At 41.2% G+C, this 23,345-nt stretch overlaps 1 protein-coding gene across 3 annotated transcripts; it reads left to right on the top strand.

Moving 5' to 3' along the window:
* The first annotated feature begins 3,321 nt into the window (after nt 1-3,321).
* Nucleotides 3,322-22,101, top strand: shisa8b (shisa family member 8b). Of its 3 annotated transcripts, none has more exons than XM_035533206.2 (4): nt 3,322-4,564; nt 10,618-10,745; nt 15,847-15,972; nt 20,105-22,101. In XM_035533206.2, the coding sequence occupies exons 1-4, from the start codon at nt 3,975-3,977 to the stop codon at nt 20,563-20,565; spliced, it is 1,305 nt and encodes a 434-aa protein (XP_035389099.1). In that variant the 5' UTR covers nt 3,322-3,974; the 3' UTR covers nt 20,566-22,101. The 3 variants fall into 3 exon arrangements, with proteins under 3 accessions (XP_035389099.1, XP_035389100.1, XP_035389101.1); XM_035533207.2 differs by having other exon boundaries at nt 20,108-22,101; XM_035533208.2 differs by having other exon boundaries at nt 3,322-4,531.
* Nucleotides 22,102-23,345: the final 1,244 nt, after the last annotated feature.

The following is a 23,345-nucleotide window of genomic DNA, read 5'->3' on the forward strand; positions in this document are numbered from 1 at the left end:
CCTTCTCTCAGATGCACTGGAGGGTTTAAAGTCTTGAGAAAAGAAAGAAACCAACAAACAAGCAGAGCTGGATCATCCTCGTCAGCACTGACTAAACCCATATTGTGTGAAAAGAAAAATGAAATCTGAAAGAAAGACTCAAAAACCACAGCCAGTCGATTCACTGGGGCAACCCTTTCCCCTCCCCAGTCTCCCCACACACAGCCAGTGAGGACCACACTAGCTCACATGCAGAGACATTATCACACAGCAACACACTGGGTGAAAAAGAGCTTAATCCAGGTCACGTGTTACAGATGAGTGGTCAGTGGTTAGCATTTCCCCTAGATCAGGGGCTTGAGAGAGACCTGAACAAAACACATGGAAAGTTGGTGCTCAGGTGACTAGCATAAAATATCCACTTATTCTTCTTTAATTAAAATGTATGCCTTAGGTCTGTTGCCTATTCTTATATACAAGTTTAAAGATTTGTTTTGTGTGTGTGTGTGTGTGTGTGTGTGTGTGTTATTCATTAAGGAGAATACTGCTGTAACAATTCTCAACCTTATTGTCAAAACCACTTTGGCCTGCATTTCAGCAGCTGGCTTCTCTTTAAGGGTCAACATTGGTGGACAAGAGATATAGAGCAAACCATCTTTTCTATGATGGTTTCTACATGCCTACAATACATTATGACACAGGACCTGTCACACTGAGTTTATATCAAAGCCTCTGCCTTTTCTTTATACCTTACCCTTATGTTTAAACCTTACACACACAAAGAACTCTGGCTTTGACCTCATAATCTGGTTGCTGCAGCATGTCAGAGCTATTCCCAAAACAACTCCGACACCATCGATTAACATTCAGCGTAACCTTTGAACTAGAGTTGTCAGAGAATCGACTCATCGAATTGTTTCATATTGCGTGTGTGTGACTCATAGATGAAGCATGGTTTTGTTCAAACTTTTGTTCATGGTCAATACTGTATGTTTAAGTATACCAGTATATAAAATACGTTCACACAACAAATACAGAAATGCAGTAAATTGTGTGAAATATTGTTTTTCCAATAATGTCATTCCAGTTTGTTTCTATAAGAAGATATCTTTCCTCTGCTGATAAAATTTCTCAATTTTATAATTGAGAAAGATGATCTAATATGACCCTTGACCCTACATCACGTATATATCTGCAGCATCAGAGCTCTCCCTGCTATTGCACATCACTAATTCTATTTCCTCCATGTGCTGCTACCATGAGAGCCAATGTTGATTGGCTACCACCTCCATGTTGATAGCCCATTCTTTCATTCTGTACTAATCTCTTTCTTCCTCAGCTCTTCATTCAGCGAGTGTACTGCTTTGTGTCTGTGAACATCTCTCCATCACGGCACAGCCATATTTCACGCTACAAGGGGCTCATTTCGGACCTGCATCTACCAGCATTCAGTGCAGCAAAGTAGAGCATAACGGGCTCGTTCATGGGGGACAGGTGGAGGAAACAAATCTAATAAAAGAGGAAGGAGGAAAATACATGAAAGAGCTGGGAAATCATGGGGTAATGGGGAGAGAGAGAGAGAGAGAGAGAGAGAGAGAGAGCAGATGGTAGTGTAGACCAGATTCAGTGTGGATGACAGCGTCTTTCTCTGGGCAAGAGTGAGGCAGCAGCATCCTAAAGGTGAGCTCAGCAGAAGCTACAGGAGAAAAGAAAAGTGGAAGAGAGAGAGAGAGAGAGAGAGAGAGAGAGAGAGAAGTGAGGGAGCAAAAATGAAATTCACCGGTGGTTTCAGCAGCAAAATTACATGGAGATGAATGAGGTTCAAGAAGAAACTAATGTCAAGAAAAGGGGAGATAAAATATTCAGGAGCATCTGTCCCCAGGCTAGAAATGTATTCTGATAAGAGGGCACACTTATGTTGCACAGAGAAACCCAACGGCACGTATTTTTTCAGAATCTAGCTCATTATTAATTATTTCAAGTGGAGTCACTTTTTCAGGCACACATCAGTGCATTCATGTTAAGATGTTTACATGTACACAAATAAATTTAAGACTAAACACGCACACGCACGCACGCACGCACGCACGCACACACACACACACACACACACACACCAATCTGCATGTGGTTTCTTCCACTGTCCTCCACAGAGGACATTCCCTCACTGGCCCTTTATCTTCAGTTCTTTCCAGTCACTCCCCTGATTTTGGTTTATATGGTGCATGAAATACTTCCCCACTTGGTCTCTTCCTCTCCCCTGTACATAGACAGAGAGAGTCACTCTCCCACACTTCACCAGTGACCTGTCAGCCTGTCTGCAGTGCTGCTGCTCTGGACATGCAACAGCACAGCAAAAAATAATAAAATAAAAACAATACAGAAGGACTCAACAAAGAGTAATAATTAGCTAGAAATATTTTTACACAACAGATGTTTCTGAATGTATGTAGATGCTGTGATAATGAACATTAAATACAGATTAAAGACAGGACATATTCACAAAGAAGAAAGTGTGTTAAAATAAAAAAGATACATTTCCGTATATCAAGAGGACCAGAAAAGGAAATTGTAAGAAAAAGAAAAAATGGTTCAATCAACAGAGATAAGCTTTGAAAATTAAAAAAAAAACAAAAACGCAAAATTTTAGTTTATTCCCACTACCATTCTGGACTGAAGCAGAGACGAAGCTTAAACACAAGCTTAAACAGAAGTTTAAACACAAACTGCCTCCTTTTGGTCTCTTTACATCTCTGAGCTGCTGAACATTTCTGAGGCTTGCAGAACACCAGTGTGATGATGGACAGTGGGTGGGGGACCCTTGGCAGCCATAACAGGGCTTGGACAGGTTTGGATTTTGGAAATACATGAAGAGGATTTGAGAGTCGACTTAATCAAGCATTTGCAGGCACACATTTATAATGGCGCCCAAATGTGTTTATCTCCACCCTTGATGTTCAGGAAGGGTTTGCAGTGACAGGCATGGGCTGGAGAGAAAACTTGCACTACTGTGCACTACAGTATCACACCGATTCCTCAAGTAACCTGAAGTGGGTCCTGAAAAGTCATTTTCTCTTCCCTTGCCTGTTAACTTACTCCTGCTAACTGCTCACGTTTGTATTCACACAAAATTACACAATGTTTTGCAGGCCTAAAAAAGCATGTTTGGTTTAATTCAGACAAACATACAACATTTTGCAGGCATAAATATAGCATTTTTGCTTTAAAAAGTGCCCTTCAAATATAATACACACTCCTCCCCCTCACTCTGTGAGGAGTGAGGAATATATTCTCCCTCTCCCTCCCACCATCTCTCTCGCTTTCTTTCTCTCATGCGCTGAGAGTTGAGAGTGGTGTTCAGACAGAGAGGGGAGATTTCATTTGAGTTCTGAACTGTTGCACTTCGCAGGTCTCTACTGTGGAGCAAACAGGATTAACCCAACTCGCTGTGTGCCCACCTGCTGTAAACTCCAGAGGACAACTTAATTCAGGGGGGAAAAGATTGACAGCTGATCAGAACAGGATCCCTGATTATTTGTTTGGAGTGGGAAGATCTGGAACTGCTTGGATGCTCTACAGGCCAGCGCTGTTGACCAGTCTGTGTAATGTAGTGGCAGAGACTGTAGATTGAAATGAGCAAGAGAAAGCATCAAATGTTCCAAAACTCGTGTTTCAAATGTTCATTCGAAGTAATGAAGTATTTTTCATGACTTGTTTTTGATCATTATTTTTTTCAACTTCATAACTTTTACATGATCTTTTTATGCTGTAAAATGGTTAGCTTTATTGATACCGTGGAATTGATTACTGTAGAAAATACTCTACATTGGTAATTTCCAGATTATTTTAACGTCTTAATGAATGAATTACAATAAACAATTTGGGGATATTTTAGGGTAAAGAATCCTATCAAGAATTTCATTTAAAGTTGAACTCCAATGTTGGAGTGTTAGTTTGCCTCAGTCTTGTAGCATTTGGTCAGTATTTGGAACACCATGGTGGGTCACTCTATGATACTGTACATGGTTCTTACTGTTCTGCTTGGATGGGCCTCACAGGCCCAGGATGAGAGTACCCCAGAAATGGACATTACACAGGCCAATCAGACGGCGGATCCTGCAATGGCTTTCGTGACGTTAGAAGGAGCCTTGAGCTCACCTTCAGCAGAAGTGGAGGAGGAAACAGTTGCCCACACAGGTACCCGTTGCCAGGGCTACTATGATGTGATGGGCCAGTGGGACCCTCCTTTTAACTGTAATGCAGGAATCTTTCTTTACTGCTGTGGCACCTGCTTCTACCGCTTCTGCTGCCAGTTCCGTCAGCAGCGGCTGGACCAGACCTCTTGCTCCAATTACGATACACCCATTTGGGCCAACACGGGCAAACCTGCGGATCCCATCACGGAGGTGCATTCAGAACACGAGCGGGACCGTACCCATCTGATCGTCTACATAATCTGTGGTGTGGTGGCTGTTATGGTCCTGGTTGGCATCTTCACCAAACTGGGCCTGGAGAAAAGGCGAGGTGGGCAAAATGACCTCGGGAACTCAAGGTACATTTATGACGGCTTCCAAATGGAATCTCTGTAAGTGTATTGGTGTTTCATCATTTTGCTAAAGAGTGCATTTCAAGATATAAAAACGACTTAAAACCTTACCAGTTCTACAGTGGCTCTAGACACTGCGCATTCAGTGTAGTGTGTCTAAAAAGGAAAAGATTAATGATAATGTTTATTCACTGCAGTGTCATGTGCTTCTAATGATCAGTTCTTTGTAAAATGACTACAAATTAGATTTTGTAGAAGGTGTTTTGTAAGAAGGTGTTTTGTAGAAGATTTTGTAAGATTCAGAGCAGTTCAATCTATTTAATGAGCTAATGGGAAGATTTTCTAAAAGACACTTTAATGTTTATTGAATCAATCTTTTTTTTTTTCTTTAATTTGGGTTATTTATTTTGGGCCTCCCATTCTTTGCCATTGTAGTCCTTCATACCAGATCTCTCTTCCACTTTCTGAGTACTGCCTCCCTTTACATCCAAACCCTTTTGTCTTCATTATTTTGAACATTCAAGAGCACACTGAAAATCAGATAACCTGTCAGGAGTGAAAAAAGTGGAAAAAGAGTTTTCATTCCTCCCTTGCGCTCCTTTGAGTCTTAGGGCATGTTCTAATAATATAAACACCACTTAAAAGGTGAGCACATTTTTTGGGGGTGGGGTGGGGTGGTGTGGGGGAAGGTGGTATAAGAAAACGCCCAGAAGATTTGTCCTTTTCTATGGTTAACACCTCCCTAAAATAGAGCATATCCCACATGGTCAACACTGCTTCCAAGATTAATTTTTCTCACAAGATTAGAAGTTCTCTCAAGATTAAGACGCTGCACAAAGATTAAACAAACTTTAGCTTTATTATCTTTTCCTCACGAGCCCCGTCTGCTCTTTCTCTGCTCTCTCTGACATGCTTTTGTCAGATTCCCTTGCTGTGACTCCTGGGAAAACCAATGGTGGGAAAACCAATGGTGGGAAAACCAATGGTGCCGAAGGATTTTTTTTTTCCCCGTTACCCACTACTTACCTTTGTGACATTACTATTTTTAGCACAAGCTCCAAATTATCTTAAAAAACCCAAATTTAACAGGAGGTGATATGGTAAAGACAGAACACCTACAGAATATATCTTTTCCATTCATGTCCAGCCATGTGGAAATGTATCCAAGGCAACATCTCAGATATCAGAGTTGTTTAGTTCTGCCAGTTGGAGAGAACTTTTAACATAATTTGAGGAGGGACAGAATAGCATTACACACACCTTGAATCGCTAAGGTAAGTGCCCATCTACTGAGACATAATTCGACCTAAATCAAACACTCCAGTGATGACATTTAAGGGTGAGCGTGCATGGTTCGGATCACACGTCAATGAGAATACAGGGAACAAGGGCATGACTGCAACATACAACAAGCCCCCTACAGCCAGTGAATGTAGAGAATTAGCATGTCGGGCAGAGCCTGCCTCACTCTTCTGTTATGTCTCTGTGAGAGAGTCCTGAGGGGACAAAGGTCTTTGAAATGTCATTATATAAAAGGAATGCTCTGTAGCTGTAGAAAACGTGTGGCCCTTTGGAACTATCAAGTGAATAAACAGAGATCAACAAATCCCAGTAGACTGAGGTGAAGGACGACATTAACATTGTCTCCTCTAGCTCAGGCTTTTGAGCTTCTCCTCCCTCATCTCTATCTCTCTCTCTCTCTCTCTCTCTCTCTCTCTCTCTCTATCTCTCTCTCTCTCTCTCTCTCTCTCTTTGCAGCTGAGGTTCCATTGTAACTCCGTATTTGTGGAAAAACATCAGGCAGATGTAAACCTGACACATGTTAAAAAATGTTTGTCATGAAATAGAAAAATGGAAACTTTTCCTACTCTCTTCAGATCCTTGGCACTTGTCTGCAGTTGCTGGACTCTTCGTCCCTGCTCACTCTCCTGTGGTTCAAAACTGTCCCGATACATTTTGACAGAAATGCAGGGTGCCATGCTGGCACGGAGTTGCGTGTGAGTGGAGTGTATGCGTGTGTGAAGGTGTTTCTGTCTCTCTGATTTGGAAGGCGTGTGGTCTCCTGAGTGGCTGAGCCATGGTGGGTGAGCACTGACATTTTCACGCTCCTGGCGCCCAGCCTGCCCCTCCCTCTGACGTCCTCCTCAGTCGTCTGGGCAACACGAGGGTGTGTGCTCCCTGACAAAACTGTGCTCATCACTGCACTGTTGTTTTGGACCTTGTAAACTGAATCTATGCCTCCCATGGCTTGAACCTGCTGTGAAGTCCCAAGGAAGGTCTGAAGGAGATGAGCTAAAGTCTGCTCTAATGGCTGTGATGAACTGAGACTGTGCATGTTTATACATTCAAAAGGAGGAAGAGTGCTGTTGGATTTCCTTACTGGAATTACTGTGTGCTTTATGGTCTGCAGTTCCCAGTCTGAGCTTCCAGACTGAAAGGTCATTGAAAGTTAGTGTGACATGTCACTGAATAAGAAGAAAGATTTTGGTTCTAATGGGAAAATTACTTTGATTTGAATATGGGTGACTGGTCTTCAAATTGTTCATAATATGAGATTTGGCTGCAGTACAGTAGAAAATGTGACATCTTTTGATAGTTTGATAGTGTCATTATGAATAGGTAAGAGAGAGTGAGTGACTAAGTGAGTGAGTGAGTGAGTGAGAGAGAGAGAGAGAAGCAGATTTGAGAACGTATGATAGACTCAAAGGCCAAGGCAAAAATACAAGCAGCCAATACAATGTAGAATGGAAGACAAGAGGGTACAACTGTCATCATAGTAGACTAATACATCCCTCATATGTTCTCATTAAATATGTTTGTATCATTACTGATTACATTGTCTAATTTGATCAATTTCAGGGTAGCTTATTTGAGATGCATTAATTTGATCCACAATGAGCTAAACATTTTATCAGAGTAGCTATACTTCTGCTAAAGGCAGTGGTAGCTCAGTAGTAAAGATAGTTGACTAGTAATCAATAGGTTGCCACTTCAATCCCCATCACTTCCAAGGCCCTTAGCCCTCAAGTGCTCAAGTTGTGTTAAGTCAGAATTGTAAGTGGCTTTGGATAAAAGTGTCAGCTAAATGCTGTAAAATGTAACTAATTGTAAGACAATTACAGCTGAGTAGTGTGGAAATAAGATGAGGTACATGAGCTGTATGTGCTGTAGCACATGTATTTATGACTAAGTAAAATGCAACATAAACAGTATTCTGTGAAAACTGAAAAATTAAGTTAATATGTAAAGAGTATGACTGGTTATTAAGCTGGAGATTTGTGCTGAGGTCTCGGGGTGATTATGAGTAATCACATATTTGGACAAGAGGAGAATAATTGATTTGTCTCTGAAATTAAGAGACATGTAGCTGATCTTCCTGTAATATGTCATGACACAGAACACAGGCAGTAATGGCTAAAAAGGTCACTGCTTCCAGACATGGTGCTGCTTTACATGATTCTATAGATATGTTAGTGTAGGTTCTAATTAGGCTAACTGTACACTTTTATTGCTCTGCCAAGCAAAGCAATCACAATTATGGAATTAGGACATATAAGAGTAGTAACTGCTGTGCCTGTTTAGTGCTGTGCTATTATTCCCTTTCCACTGTGAAACTATTAGATAATTTAAATACAAGAAACCTCCATTAAGCTCCCATTGGTTTTATTGAAATGTCTAGTTATGCATTTACTTCTGAAATGCCAATAGGTTCATTTGGAGAGACATAAACAGATCAATGGTAAGCACTTGACAATGTTAAAAAGGAAGAAATGAGTAAAGGAAATCTTAGAGTAATTAGAAGACTTATGAGCCATTCTTAATACGCCTTGACATACTGGGTAGAAATACACTATGCTATTTGCATGAAAAACAGTGGTTATCATTTGTATCTATTATTAATGCTGGTCCTAAATAGGGAAAAAAGTTTTCTTTGCAGAGTTTTCTGAAGTAGAGCTCGTGCAAAAAAACAGATGTTGTGTAACTTTAATATTCATATCAGCAAGTAAAGGAGGCCTCTGGCAATCCAAACGAGCGAGCTAGAAAATATCCTCTGCATAGTTAAGGGAGAACAAGTCCAAAAGAGAGAGAGGGTTAGAGGCAAGAAAGAGGCAAGATATAAGATATAGAGGAAGGAAGGGAAGGAAGACCTTTCATCAGATTTCATGGAACACAAAAGAAGTAGTATCTGTGCAGAACACATGCTTGCTCTTTCTAATCAAATCAACTATCCATTTAGAAAGTTTTCTGCAGGTATCTTGGCTTTCAAGCCAGAGCAGTGCCCCTCCAAGGCACCAAGGAAGAAATCAGCAATGCTTGAGGTTTCCTTACCATTTCGATATGGATATCAGCAGGCAGGAGAGACAGGCTTGGTTGCTACAGATGTATTTATGCTTTATTGATTTAAAGCTAAAGACAAGGACTGCATCCGCCAGGTATCAAAACCCACGTCACCCCATATAGAATGACTTTATATATTAAACACAGTGAAGAGTGAGGTTGGAGTCACTGATTTGTCAAATCAGACTACAGATGGCTAAGAATACTCCCAGTACATCCTCTGAGTTCAGTGCTCAGTGGTGGACATCCTCCCCAGGAGCCACTGACCTGCAATGCTGGGTGTTTTTCCTGTGAATATTTCTCATTAACCTTATCAGTCAGTGTCTAAGGCCTTCAGAAGCCGAATCCAGCGTATTGGAGCAGGGAACGGCTGTTAACTGTGTCATAGCTACCTCATGGCAGGGCGGATGTTCAGAAAAGCCCACCTAAAGGTACCAACAGTCTGAGCTGCTCTGTGAGACCTGCAACAAACACATGATGTTTGTCATTATGGATGAGCTTCAGCAAGCTTGACTGTTTATGACAGGAAGTTTTGCAGAGTGACTGTGAGTTAGAGACAGGCCAACACACCGACCTTATCCTACCAGATTTTCATCTTCTCTCCCTCTCTCATAACTATCTTACCATTTTACCAAATTATCTTAACAAATAACCCTCGTCTTTCCCTCATAACCAGCCTACCTGTTTACCATCCCCTCACCCTGTCTCCCTTCCCCATCTTTTCCAAAATGTTCTCCGCCACTTAGGTGATGTCAGCATTGCCTTCGTCATAAACTCATGCCTCTCGGCAGTGCTACTGTCCTTATTTTGCACCTCGATGGCCTACCTCTGCTGGCAGTACAATACTGCTCTACAATCATGTTACAACTCCTCATGGTCCAGAGGGCATTGGTGTTTGGGAGCTTGCCAGGGACGCATGCAGAGACTGTGGGAAATGGCACAGAAACAGGACATAGCAGCATCTGAGAGAAGAGCAACCTGCTTCTTTGCTTCTGGCTTTTAGGACTAGGTATTGCACCCAGGACTGCTCTTATTCCACTCAGAGATACCTTGGTCAGCACCAGTAACCAAAGCTTTTGGTAAAGCAGACTGAAATGTCTATTTACTGGATTAGCACATTAAAAAAATCACTCAGCTGAACTCTAACTAGTGTGGTGCTTACAAGCTACACCATGCAAGTGGTGCAAATAAATTATGAGATATAATGAACTACAGTAAAGCTGGTGATTGAACTCATATTGTAAGCCCCTTAAAAAAAAGAACACACACTTCCAATATTAAATGGAAATCACAAGAAACCTAAATGAAAATATTTCCAAAGAGCTCTTTTAAAAAATGATCATAAAGTTTTCATAGTATTTTGTTAAATAACATTATAGCTAATCAGATTTCTCACTGAAAATTAGCTATAATAAATAAAAAATATTTAACAAATTAAATTACAACCTATTTATTATGAGGAAAAAAAAATCAGTCCTAGCAAGTCATCGATGCACAAGTTGGTTCAAGTCAGTGATCGCAAAGTCCAAGTTAAGTCACAAGTATTTCTGATTGAGTCCCATTCCTAAGTAATGAAAATTCTGACTTGGGCTCCCTTAACCTTAAGCCACTCAGGTGGAACCCTCACCTCTGCTGCCAAGCCATTCATTCTGCTTTAATATTTGGTTAAAGCAGAGAGTATAGATGTCAGATTCAGCTCATGTGAGAATATTCTGAGAATCTGTCTGATGCGTCATTGTCTCCCTGTTGTATAGGAACCTGCAGGAGCTGTTGAAGAAGCCAGGCAGGGAGCTGAACCCTGTGGACGGACCGGGCAGCTCCTATCCCACTGGAGCCTGCGGCGTCTCGGCTAGGGTCCTGCGCAGCCGCAGCGGTGAAAGAGGTCCACACTCTTGCATGGCTTCTTCCCACTTTCAATCTAGTATGCCCAAATAGGTGCAAGAGGTCGTAACTGCAACAGCCGCTTGCCATCTAGGAGATATAGTATTTGTGCATTGAATGTGATGAGAAAGCATGGCATTCTGAAGAGTGTTGTGTGAATTGTGTGTCTCTGCGCACGTCCGCATGCATCATCTGGCAACAGAGAGACGCTTCAGTGCTTTTGAATGCATGCATGCCCATTTGTCTGGACCTGAAGGCTGTGGAAGAGACCCTTTCCTAGGTAACATTGATCGCATGTGCTGGGTGGATTAGAGGTCACGTGGATGATGGGCTACTTCTGTGAGCAATGTGTAATACCAATGTGTCACAGGTGGCTCACATCCTATTGTGTGATGGTTGTGAGACCATTGCTATACAGCAACACTGTGCTGACTGGTCCCACTTGCATGTCCACATGGGGCATATGCCAGTTGTATATGCTGAGCCTGGATGTAAAGCCTCTGGGACATAGCTGTGTACCCCAGAGATGTTTGATCTCAGCCTTTCTACACTGTCCAGTTCCCTTCTGAAGGTTTCATTCTCACCCACTGCACCCAATTTTATTCATATTTCATGATTGCTTAACATTTCATCCTCCTGACCCACAGCAAAAAACCCCACACACACCTCAAACACATTTTCTCCTTATTTGTATGTGCAATAAAGGTAGACACCTTTGCACACAGTACCACTTGGTGGATTTGCACACGGTTAAGGTGCGGAAGGTTTCAAACCAAGAGCTGATGGGGGATTTATTCTGATATCCAGAGTCTGTAGGATGGCTTGAGAAGCACACTTTCCTCCCTACTTCATGGTGGGGATTAGTTTTGCTCTGCAGTGCTTAAGGGGTTTTAATGTGTATGACTGTACACATCTACTGCACACACTCAAGCCCCGTCCCAGTAATGGTGTAGAGATTAGGGACTGGCAGTTCTGTTGTCATAGGGTTTTTTAAAAGCTTTCTCTGGGAAGGTGATGTGTAACACTGCCGCTTCGAAAAGCCTGACATTTCTCTGTGTAGACTTTGATCAGAGTAGAGTTAAAAAGGAGATGTGCTGAGAATAGCAGCATACCACACTGCCTCTTATGCAAAGGCAGGGATTTATAACAGCGGGTGCAGGCCCACTGGCTATGCAATGACCGGGCTTCTATAAAGAGATATGACCTGGTAATGTAGCCCATATCACAGTATGTTAAAACTGAGCAGACATCATATTCAGTGGAGCCATAGCTGCATCGGTTCGCAATAATATTTAACTATATTACTCTCTTCTGGTGACATAGTAGAAATGGGTTGCATACTAAAGTGAAATAATGCACAATGGGTAGGAAGGTAGGAAACGCTAATTGGACTCTGTGGTAAGTGTTAAGTCCAGTTATATCATTTATACACATTTTATGTTGTTTCTTCCTATATATATGTTTCTGTATGCATGATGTTTATTGGTGTCCTTCCAATATTTAATAGGCCAAAGGCTATATAGATTTTAGAAGACTAAAAAGTCTTATAATGGTGAAGTTTTATTTTTCAAGTTTTAGACACAAGATGAACTCTTAGGCATAAACAACAAAGTTAATCAAATTGCACTCACCTATGGACCCTTTGGTAATGTAAATGACATTTTTTCTGGCCAGTACTTTCTCTTTGTCCTATTAAGGGTTAAGAACTATTTGTAACAAGAATGAAAAAATGAGTGAAAAGTCTGATACTGCTGTGGGAAGATACGAACTCCTGAAATAAGACAGAAATAACCAAATCCCAACCAAATAACCAAAAATGAACTTCTGTCAGCCCCATCCTCATCATCATCATCCTCATCATCATCATCATTATCCTCAGGCCCATCCTCATCATCCTCATCATCATCATTATCCTCAGCCCCATCATCATCATCATCCTCATTATCATCATTATCCTCAGTCCCATCTTTTTCCTCCTCCTCCTCAGCCCCATGCTCATCATCATCCTCAGCCCCATCCTCATCATCATCATCATCATCATCATCATCATCATCATCATCATCCTCAGCCCCATCCTCATCATCCTCAGCCGCATCCTCATCATCTTCATTATCCTCAGCCCCATCCTCATCATCTTCATTATCCTCAGCCCCATCCTCATCATCATCCTCAGCCCCATCCTCATCATCATTCTCCTCCTCATCCTCATCATCATCATCATCAACATTCTTTGCCCAATCCTCATCATCATCATTCTCAGCCCCATCCTCATCATCATCCTCATTATCATACTCCTACTCTTCCTCATCCTCAGCCCCTCCCTTCTTGTTTGCTCCATTTTCTGTAAATGGCGAGAGCTCACCTCAGACAAGTTTGTGAACATATCAAAGTCTGCATTGGCACATGTGGAATGGCATGATTTTCAGAGACAAAGACACACACGTGCCGAAGACTTCATCTCAGGCTTTTAGTTCACACTCCTTAATATATGCACGCATCAAAGGCTTGTTTTGGTCAGAAAGCTTCAGGGCTGAATGCGTGTACAATGGTTCTTTGGTGGAAGATGGAGGCATTACTGCGGGCAGTAGTGCAAACATGCTGTCTGTCTTTCCATCCCACACAAGTGCATCTCCACTGCACACGCGCAGTGAGCCGCTCAATTTACATTCACATCCCAAAACAGGACTAGAAGGGCACTTTTCTTTGAAACTCTTAAGGACAACAGATCATTTTGTTTTTAAATCATGTTTCCATACATGCTTCAAGTCATGCCATACATGCTTCAAGTAATAATGACTTAATAACTGTGTATTATTTAAGAATAACAAATCATATAAATATGAAAATATTGCATGCATATAGCCATAATGCAGTAAAATGTCTTTGCCAACTGCTAAGTCTTTCTAGAGGTGATGAAATATTTTTATATAGAAATTCTGCTTTAGAGCTCTATTGAAGGAACTCATTGAGTGTTATTTAACTGTATGAATGCAGATATTACAGTAACTATTATTCCATTTTTGTACAGTCTGAAATATATACAGGCTTAAAAGAATTGTATAATACATCAAAAACTATTATTACAACCCCAGGCTTTCTTAAGAGGGTTTTGACTTAAAAAGTCTAATTATTAATAACTAATGAGGATATTAACATGCACAGGGGATCCTTTCCTTTCTCCTGAATAGTATTTAACTGAATGTACATGGTGGTCTGACTGCAGTTTTTGGGCATGAATAAGACTCAGTCCCTGAGAGACATGTTTGCCTGGCAGCCCACCTCATTATTCACTGCTTTAACGCTCTGCGATTACTAAATGCTGCCTCACAGAGAGGGTAGGGTTAGCCAGGGAGAGATGGTAAAGGGTGTTTACTGTGACTGCTGGGACTGAACACAAGCAAGGGTTTACGCTGCAGCTCCATCCTGAGGGCCTTTTGCATGTGTGGGAGGCAGCATCAGTGTTCAAAACCAAGGAGGAAAGGGGAGTCGCCGATGAGATTAATGCGTTTAACCGCTTACACACATCAAAGACAAACGGCCAATTTGCCATGTCAGTAGTGGCCGAGATGGAAAGGACAAGACCTACTGTACTGACAAGACGTACTATAGACAGAGCTCCAAATGCTGTGGCCAAGATTTAAAACAGTTATCATCCTGAAATGTTTAAACCTTTAAAGGTTTATTATGCTGAAATTATATCTTGTGACCTCGTTCTGACAAACATTTAATTAGCTGTTAAACATTAATCATAATTACAATGTTGATACTATGCATTCTAATACCTGTAGAAATATCCACCCTCACCAAGCGTGTAATGCAGGTTCACTCACAGGAAGAAGAGGTGGCGCCCCCTTGCCAGCGAAACTCTTTGTGCTGCGTTTAATGAGATGCAACTAACCGGCAACAAGGAAACAGGATCCAGGATTCACTAAGTGCATCAGTGCCCTGTTCGTGCTGGCACCCAAGTACAGAAGTAGGCCACTCAGACTGGGCCAGGGCTCTGTGGTTGCCCTGAGCTACATTCCTGCGGTCAATACATGTCGCAGCGAGACTAGGCGGGTAAAATAGGACACGCAGTCAGAGCACCATTACACGCCCACCAGCTAAAACGTCCACGTTATCAGTGCCCTCAGGACTTGTGCTGTTCTTAGGTGTCACCTTGTAAAAGTGCCATAAAATACCATTATTTAATCTAGTTAATTGGTCTCATGACAATTACAAACATAAACATGCGACACATGCACACACACGTTTATACACACACAAATAGGATTTACATGCAAAGCACAAATTTAGAAATAATTACTATATATGTCAACAAGTGCTCCAGGTCTTAATACGTGTGAGTGGTTTAGTTCCCTGTGTACTAAGGATCCATGTTTTTGTTTTCTGACTGCTGTGCCCTCAGTCAGAAGAATTAAAGTACAAATATCCCTACAGTGCAGTTCACAATTAAGGGCAATAAAACATTGAGATGCACGTACACACACAGACACACACACACACACACACACACACACACGTACACCGTACACATGTACACACACACAGGTACACACACGTACACACACACACACACACACACACACACACATGTACACAGGTACACAGGTACACACACGTACACACACACACACACACACACATGTACACACACACACACAGGCAGAGGGAATGTGATGAGGAAGCATAAAAAGAGATTACAGTCTCACTGAGACATCAGCGAGATGAAAACTGCATACGCACAAGCTAAATAAGGAAGAATATGAGAACCTGTCTACTGAGCTGCTCTGACATGGGAGTGAAAAGGATTAGACAGATATACATACAGACAGATATGCTGTAATGTACCAGGAAACAATAAGCTGTGCATGGCCTTCCAAATGAACATGAACATCAACTCTCTGTGGGTCAGCATCAGTGCAAAGCAGAACAGCTCCACACATGTTCCCATTCATACAGTGAACAGTGCACTGCAGGAACAGGGCTGGGAAACACAGTTACAGACTCTAGTGATGCATTTCACTATTAGTAGATTCATTTGTTATTTTGCCTCTTTTAAAGTCTGTTCTCTTCCATGTTGCTTCTTTCTTCCATTCAAGAAAAGTACCACCTCAACAATGTTGGTTTCCCTTCATACATGCTGACGGCTGGACTCCCTCATCCCCAAAGGAATTCTAACCTGCCGGGCCTCGAACTCAACAAGTATTCCTCACTGAAGGCTGTTGGTAAGTTAACGAATGACACTGAGATTGAAAAAGCTGAAATGTCAGTCAGAAAAATACCAGCAGCCTTTCTGTACTGACCACAGCCACTTTGCATTCACTTCATTCGCTAATCAAATCCCTTTAATGTTCATCATGCAGTTCATTTATAATTTATTTAATTAAATATTTAATTCGCAAAGACTAGCAATGACTCATTTAAGCCTTGAACCAAAGAAACATTTTCTCTTCTTTCTGACTTACCGTATTATTAGCTCTACAGTGATGTGGGCCAGGATTTGTTCCAGGGCCATAGGGTTGGACTGATTTACAAACTCCCAAGTCTTTATTGTTAGTAAACCTAGGTAGTAAACCCAGGTTAGTAAACCTGGCTACAGCAGTCCATTTATGATGATTGGCATGTAATTACACACATTCAGGTTTACATGCCATATCATGTTCTTTTAAAACAACCAATAGGGGTCTGATATAGAGATGCACTCACAGTATCCTTTCCAGTACCTACTTAGACAAAAACACTGATACTGTGATCAGGCTTTTCCAGTTGTATCAAATCTCTCATGACAAGAAAATTTAACCGACCAGAGTGCTCCGAATTGTGCCTCTAATAGGCTGTCAGCAGAGCACTTTCTAGTTCAATGCTTCAGCATTAGATCTTTTGCAACTAACAAAGTCATACTTGATAATATAATAATAAAACATAATTTATTATTTTTTTCTGGAAAAGTCCTAAATGTATTCAATATTATTATACTCACTTCCATTAATGGATGTAGTTTAAAATGTCCTGACAGCCAACCAACTGCTTTGGTTTCCTGGACCATGGTCATGGATAGTCATGGATTAATTTGTGATGTCAATGCAATTTAATCTGTTTAAGATTAATCTTTGTCTACAAGAATAATGATATAAATGACCCTAATTATAAGGGTAGAATCAGAAGTAGTTTTTTTGTTTACCTATTTATTTATTTTACTGTCATGGACTTGGAGAGAGATGTATATTGCATATTGTATAATATGTACATAACTGTAGGACATAGGCATTTAGTTGCCCTAGATTTCTGTCTCATTTAAACAAGTCCAGTGGTAACAGTAACCTAGTGATCCAGACATGACTCAGCACCACCCTCCGACCATATCTTTATGAAGTACACCTGCTTATGTACTAGTATATTCTGTATAATCTATTATTCACACGCACTGATGACACGTCATTCTTATAATCGCCTTCAGTCTTTAACTGGCATCCAGTCAAATACTCCTGGTAGCCTAATATATAATAAATGAGTGGAACTTAAGATAGAAGCAAAACCCAGTGTAGTTGTTAAAAAAAAGCACCTACCATGACAGAAATGTACAAAAATGATCCAGATGTTCTGCCATCTTAAAACATACCAGCTGCAGAAGCTGCACTGCCCTTAATTTAATTCACATAGTCCAGGAATACATTATTCACTGGCAAAGATTAATTTTGATGTAATAACTGACACATTTTGAAAAGGGTCATGTGAACAAGCCATGTCGTTTTACCATCGGTTTACTTCTTAAGTCTTAATTTTCGGTGTTAATGGTTAGTTAGATTCTTTATATAAGCCAATGCTACTGTTTGGTGAGTTTGTTAACTAGGCCGAGTTATCATGTGCAAGTCTAACTTTTGATATTTTAGTGCATATATATTAGTGCACCAGCAATTGCTTCACACGCTGCCTAGGCACCTTTTGCTCCCACACGCAATACAGCAGCTAATCATGCATCTGAAGGCTGCCCCAGCCAACCTAAATTGCATTAGTTGTGGGCACATGTGGCATACTGTTCGGAGCCACTGGCATGCCCGAGAGAGCTCTGCAGTACCGGCACTCTTCAATGGGGCACAGGCAGTGGGAAAGGGCTTTGGTGTTACAGTGTATTCATCCAGCAGGGTGTCACAGTCATCAACGCTTTGATCTACCTCAAAACCTCTCTTGGGCGCTCTGAAGTGCATGAGCTAAGTAATCGACGTTGTGATCAGTACGCAGAGAGAAGTAAGGTCAGAAAGGGAGTAGGCCTCTCTCCTCATCAAAGTAGTTCCTGTCTGACTTGCTCAATCGCCAGCTGTAGCACGCAATGTCTCTCTCCGTTTCATCCTGTACCTGTGGAAGGGCGTTTGCTCCTGTCATTGGCATGTGTGTCCATGACAAACGCGCTGCCTGCACTAGGAAGAGCCAGCACCAGCACCTCGCATAGTTGAGCGCGGAGCGCAGCAAATGTGCGCTCAGCCTCTCCGTCCCACTGAAATGCAGCCGCCTCTGCTGTGAGCTGCTTTAGTGGCGTGGCTATATCAGTAAACTGGTGCACGAACCGCCGGTAGTACCAAGCCGAACCCAGGAGACTCTGCAGCTCGCAGATGCTCCATGGCATGGACCACTATCTGTTTCCAACCCAGCTCTGCTCACGGCATGGCGTAGGAAGCTCGTGGCACAGATGGAGGTTACACTTTTTCAGATGCAGCTGGAGGTTTGCAGACATGCGGCATCAAAATTGGGCATGCAGAGTGGCGAGTCATCTAGGTAGCCAACGCACCGAACTTTGATGATGAGAACTCGCTACATCAGATGCTCAAACAGGAGCATTACATGCATTACAAAACCCGAAGGTCATCACCGTGAACTGCCAAAGTTCTGCGCCAGCCATGAGTGCCATCTTCTCTTCAGCATATAAAGTGAGTGCCACTTGCAAATATACACTACTCAGAGCCAGCGAACTGATGAATCATCAATGCATGTGTAAGAGCTGCCAATAGTCCATGCAGAAGTGGCAGCTGTCCCACTGCCCAGGTGCTGTTTAATGGCTCCATGACTCCCTCAGCCACCATCTTCCCCACATTTTGCTCTGCAGCCTTTTTCTTAGACAACAGCTGGTGGAGACAGAGTCAAATTGGTGCAGTATTGTTGCTATTGATGCTGTGGCTCATGTACAGTTCCTCTTTGCCCACAAAGATGTCACTATAACAGCTCAGAGGATCCCACAGCTTTGCTTTTCCCACAGTTTCCTTCTTGAGGTCGAGCATGGCCCTGGCTGCCATGAAGAAATCCAAGCGGAGTATGCATGCATCTTGTATAGGCACAAGCCAGAACCTGTGAACTCAAAATCTCCACCACGACAGGGAGCTGATTCCTCTCTCTCATATTGACTTGACTGCTGGTGATGGACTTGAGTTGGAGGGTCATTGCTTCCCATTTGTCAGGCGTGCCATTCCGAGGGTGAGGAAACACACCGGTTCATAAAAATGGAGGGAAGGTAACGAAGACACTCCATGAAGATGGTAAAACACATTACTAGACCCTAACAGCTACAAAAGGAGATGACCAAACAAAACTAAAGACACACACACTCTTGTATTTTTGCAATTCTTATATTCTCAATACACACTGCTGTTACTTGTATTACAATGAAATCCTAAATGTGAAATGCCAGATCACAGCTGATATGCATGAAGCCTACTATCTCTCTGAAGTACTAGCCTTACAATTCAGTTGACTGATTCAGTATGCACAGTGGAAAATGATAACTGGCTTGTAAAACATGAATAAATTTGGAGACCTTAATGAGAACATAGCAGTGTCTGTTCAAGGACTTCTGCCTATGGATATAACATCACAGGACCCTTAGTGGAAGCTCCAGTAACTAAGGATGGAAACAGTACAGCTATAATTTATGTTCATTTTAGTTCAAGCTAGTCTGTTCCCTTGTTCACACCTTGTAATGTCCTATGACTTGAGTGACCTCAGTGATCAGAAGGTTCCTAACACTCACTAACCTGCTAATCTAAAATGACATTATTCAGTTTACATGTAAAGTAGTTACGTTATGGAGCTCACGCCTCTCTCTTTCAGTTAGACCATTATGCACCAAGTCATATGGCCCATTTAAGATTTATAAGAATTGGGCTCTATTGAATTCAATTCCAATCCTCAAGGACCAATTGTACAACCCAGGGCTGATTTACTGTGGACAATTTTATCATACTTGATTTTTGCTTTTTAACAAATGTGTACTATCCTTGTTTTGAACGAGGAATCTTGTCTATATTATTCCTTATTTTCTATTTCCCCTTCTCATACACATCTCTGTCTCTCTTTTTTTTTTTTTTTTAGCAGACAATGCTGCCAGAGGTTACTATAAGAGTTATCCCCTCATGGACCTCTCACAATACCAAAACCCACCTGCACCCCTCCAACCCATTCCAGTGCAACCCAAAGACGTGACCTACATACCCCAGGCTTTCCCGACCCAGAACATCCCCTCCCCCCTGTCTGTTTCCATGCCAGTGAGCCAACTGGAGAGGATGTGCATCTCAAAGACCCCTACCAAGCCTCTGCTCTCCAGCTCAGCCTTCAGAACTTGGGACTCCAGGCCCCAGCATGTCCATCGGCAGATCTCACAGCCTGTACGCTCCAGCCACCAGCAGACCTACTGCAGCAGGAGGCAGTACAGCTCAGAGACACTGCCTGAGTTTTTTTCACAGCCCATGGCCTACAGAGCACCACTGGCATATCATTACCCACCCAGGCAGAAGGCCTACCAGACCAGCAGCAAGTCAGAGGTCACTGTCTGAGAGTTCACGGGCACCTGGTAATTTTGCTGTTGTCCTTTTGAGGTTTCTGACCTCCACAACCCCCCAACCCTACACACACCCACACTGAGTGGACAAGTTAGTGTAGGATAGTGTTCATCCTGGCTATATTAACTAACAGGTACACAGATAATGTCTATCACAGTCACATCAACCCTACCTCTTAAGTGAGACTGCTTCATAATCATCTTGGCCATCTACACAGATACGCAACCGGTAGATCATTTAACAAGAAAAACAACACAAAGTGAACATGATCCTCTGATCTGAGACAGAGGGACTGTCAATCATCAGTTTGTATGCTCTCATTTGTGCGAGCCCGGGAAGTGTGTGGAGGATAACCAGAAGCTCGTGTTTTTTGTGGGTGCTTACCATGAGAGGTCCTACAACATCTGTTTTTCCTGAATGATGTTGTCAGTAGACGTCCTAAAGATTACATCTTACAGCATTCCTGGTGACACCTCACAACTATCATCACACTGAGTCAGTTCAGCTTACTGTAATCTATGTTGAAGGACTGCAGCCGTGAATATGTTGCAAATGAACACAAGAAAACTTGTTACCTCAACCTTGCTGCACGTTTGAAGCGTTTTCAGTAGTCTGAATCTATAAAGAGATGTGGGACATTATCCGGAATTTAAAATTATTCCATCCTACCACACAGTCCCAGCCAAGTAATGGGTACAATTCTTTGCACGCTTTTTGGTCTTCAGTCATTTGATATTCATTCATTTATGATTTCTAGCTCTGTCCTTCTCTGCTTTTATTCTCTAGCTCCTCCAAATTGAAGACTGATACAGATAAGACCCACTGTGACGTAGCTCATTTTAGCTGTTCTCATACAACCACCTCACAGGCATTAGACTAGCTCAGAAATCCATCCTAGACCTCCAACAGCTGTGAAATTTTATCATTTGTATGGATTGTAGGGACTGGATGATAAATCATTATTATTAAATATAACCTATGCAAAAGCAAAAGGTTAAACCTACCTGTGTCGGACCCTGACGCTTCTGCAAAGTGATGCCATTTCCTAATGCATTCAGATTGTTTCCTCTACATTCCAAACAAGCATGATGTACCTCAGACTTTCTACATGGAAGCATATTGGAAAAATTGTTCATCCTTGACGTAAACACTCTGCATACCCATTTCAGTTAGTAAATCAGTTTTTGTCCAGAAAACAATATGATATAAGAATTGATAGAAACTCCCAATATTTCCAAACGCAGGGGAGGAAAAGAACACAGAGGAACCTGCAGTTCAATCACATTTTATCTACAACAATACGTTTTATTTCTGAGTAACTAAATTCTGGTTTAATTTCACTGTATATGTACTTAAATGCACTGCCAATCATCTTCAGTATGGAATCAAGTATTTATTCAAATGTGATAACATTTGGTTGTCAACATTTTCACACAGCATGTACATATTACATACGAATATTTGGTACATTACATGTATATTAAATGTTGCTTTGTAAATGTAACATACATACATACATACATACATACATACACACATATATATATATATATATATATATATATATATATATATATATATATATATATATATATATATATACACAAACACACACGTGCATACATACATACATACACACACATATATATATAAAATGTGTGTATGTGTGTATATATATATATATATATATATATATATATATACACACATATATATACACACACACACACACACACACACACACACACACACACACATATATTATACACACATACATATACATATATATATATACACATATATGAATTTTTGATTTATGAAAGGAAAGGGCTTTTCCGAACAATTAGGAAAAGAATCACATGTATGAAGTTTCAGCAAAAGTGCTGCAAGTATGATATTAGCATAAATGTTATTGGATGTCAGTGTTTAAGAGATTATCACATGGTTTAATGCAGGAAACCTGGAAGATGTTGTAGGGGCTGAATTTTTTGTATTGGTTTACAGATTACAAACGATTGGGTTCTTGGTGCTAGTTTACCAGCTGGTCACAGAATGTCAAAAGGGCACCACACAGTGCACAGAGAATTCATGCATAACAGAATAATTTTTTCCTTAAAGGGTCAGTACTCTGCTAGATCTTGCGATAAAGCCTGTGTATCAATTTCCCACTAGAACATTACATAGAATTTAGAACAACGTATAAACCGTGTCAGTCTGAGCATTCTGGTGTCAAGTCGATGTCAGATCTCAAATATCTGTAAGAAAAATATGCTAAACAATATTATGGATTATCTATATATAAAGCAAGAATTTCTTAGATGCCCCCATTTGTACATTGCTTAACACTGTTCATACGCTGTTTTTAAAGAATAAAATTACTGTGACCAATCAAAGACTTCACTCCAAATTTGCAGATTAAGTGTCAAAATACTGCAACTGGGTGTCTTGGAAAAATAGAAATACTCTACCGTGATGACATCAGCCTATTCCAAATGTGGATGAAAACACATCGTCTTCTGAGGGCTACTAATTTACTGCATGAACTTTATCTCCCTCCACTGGACAATTCTGGTATTACAGAGACAGACAGAAAATGCATCAAGGTACTTACAGTGGTTGCATTTAAATCCACCTTAATCCTGTTCATTTTTTTGGCAATTCTCTCAATTTAATATAAAACAAATGAAGTTAATATAGAAAACTTGATAGACCAAATTTAAATGTATTACATTTAATAGTTATCCACTGAGGAATCATTTTTGTATAATGAAACG

Source organism: Electrophorus electricus, chromosome 15, assembly GCF_041902795.1.
Source record: "Electrophorus electricus isolate QZ-2024a chromosome 15, ASM4190279v1, whole genome shotgun sequence".
Classification (NCBI taxonomy): domain Eukaryota; kingdom Metazoa; phylum Chordata; class Actinopteri; order Gymnotiformes; family Gymnotidae; genus Electrophorus; species Electrophorus electricus.